The following is a 1,593-nucleotide window of genomic DNA, read 5'->3' on the forward strand; positions in this document are numbered from 1 at the left end:
TTCGTACTATAATGATATATGTTTACAAAATATATACATACTCTATATAACATAGTGCCAGTTAATAAAACTGGAGCTGCGCCAAAAATTGAATGAGTAACTTTTGTTCCAATTCCCGAATTTCCACTATCTAACTGGGTATCAGAAACATCTGCAATATAACTTGCAATGTCTTCTAAATCAACTGCAGATGCTGGAAGCATTTCTATGCGGCCTGCAGTTTCATGCGATAAATCATCCCCTGAAGTGGAACCACTTGTACCTTTAATTGTACTATAACATGGTAATTGTTTTATCTCAGACACAATCTTTTTTTCCTCGTATTTTTTTAAGACGTCTGGACATGCGTATTCATCAGATATACATTTACCCTGAAAGTAATTATATACTGAAATAATCTTTTCAATTTTTTTTGTATTTACAGTTATCTATATCCTGTTTAGCCAGATATTTAAGCTCAGTGTAATCAACATAATTATCGTACAATTCTTTTCTTTGCTTCCAGTCTCTTCTCGCAATAGTATTCTGGTCTGGCTCACATATTATATATTGAGGATTACCTCGATATTTATCAACAATATAATTCCATATCTGTGCTAGTATGGCAAAAACTGGAAGAACATTATTAGGATTCTTAGAACCAAAAGTTCTATCCAATATACTGTATACCCAATAATTTAACAGAATACACCCATCGTATTCAGAATTTGGAATATGCAATAATGAATGATTATGTATATATCTTAGGATCCTTTTACAAATTAGTGTCATTAATATTACCGCCCCATTTGCTTTTTTATTTGGCACTTTATCTAATTTTTTTAACGTTATATTACTACAAATTGTATGATAATTCTGTAAGTCATTAGATTGCATATCCATAGCTTCATAAAATTTTTCTGAGACAAAATCTTTTGAAGATTTATTGAATAATTCCTACATCAAAAGTAAATAATATGTGTACATAAATATTTGTCCCCTATACAATTTGTTTAGTTCTCTTTACGTAAAAACCTATATTAAAAGATAGCATAACATCTAATAATTCATGAGAATAAATTCAAATGTAAATTACTGAAAAACTTGAAATTTTAGGCAGCGATGACATTTTTAAGAATAATTCAAAAATAATATGGCTTTAAACCCTTACTGATCATATATCTACTGTTTTATCAATTATATTTCAGAGAATTTTCGTTTCTCTAAAAGAACCTCTAACACACATTAGAATTTTCGAATAGCGATTTTTGTATAATATTATAATATGTAAAATAAATTATGTTAAATATGAGCGTTTTAACTTCTAAAAGAATTTCTATTATAAAAATACTTCTTGATGAAATGATCTCAGTTCTGTGTAAAATATAAATGGGAAAAAATAAAAAGCACAAGACATTATTTAATAAAAAATAACTGTGATTTCTAAAATTGTAAAAATAATTTAAAATCAAAGTAATTATATATAAATTTATGCTAAAAATACTATAAATAAATAATGAGAATAATAACGAAAAATTAATGTAAAAATTTAAATTTAGCATAACATTTATTATATATTCTTATAATGATTATGATGTTCACGCTCATAAATGC

The 1,593-nt window shown here is 26.5% G+C and overlaps 1 protein-coding gene across 1 annotated transcript; it reads right to left on the reverse strand.

Moving 5' to 3' along the window:
- Positions 1-41: 41 nt before the first annotated feature.
- On the reverse strand, positions 42-882 carry PCYB_005830 (hypothetical protein; the record flags this gene model as incomplete). The annotated part of the gene is made up of 2 exons (XM_004228004.1): positions 42-371; positions 472-882. Coding segments are annotated over 2 exons (741 nt in total), but the record flags the coding sequence as incomplete, so codon positions are not given.
- Between the last annotated feature and the right edge of the window lie 711 nt (positions 883-1,593).

This window comes from Plasmodium cynomolgi (genome assembly GCF_000321355.1).
Source record: "Plasmodium cynomolgi strain B DNA, scaffold: 0818, whole genome shotgun sequence".
In the NCBI taxonomy this organism is placed as follows: domain Eukaryota; phylum Apicomplexa; class Aconoidasida; order Haemosporida; family Plasmodiidae; genus Plasmodium; species Plasmodium cynomolgi.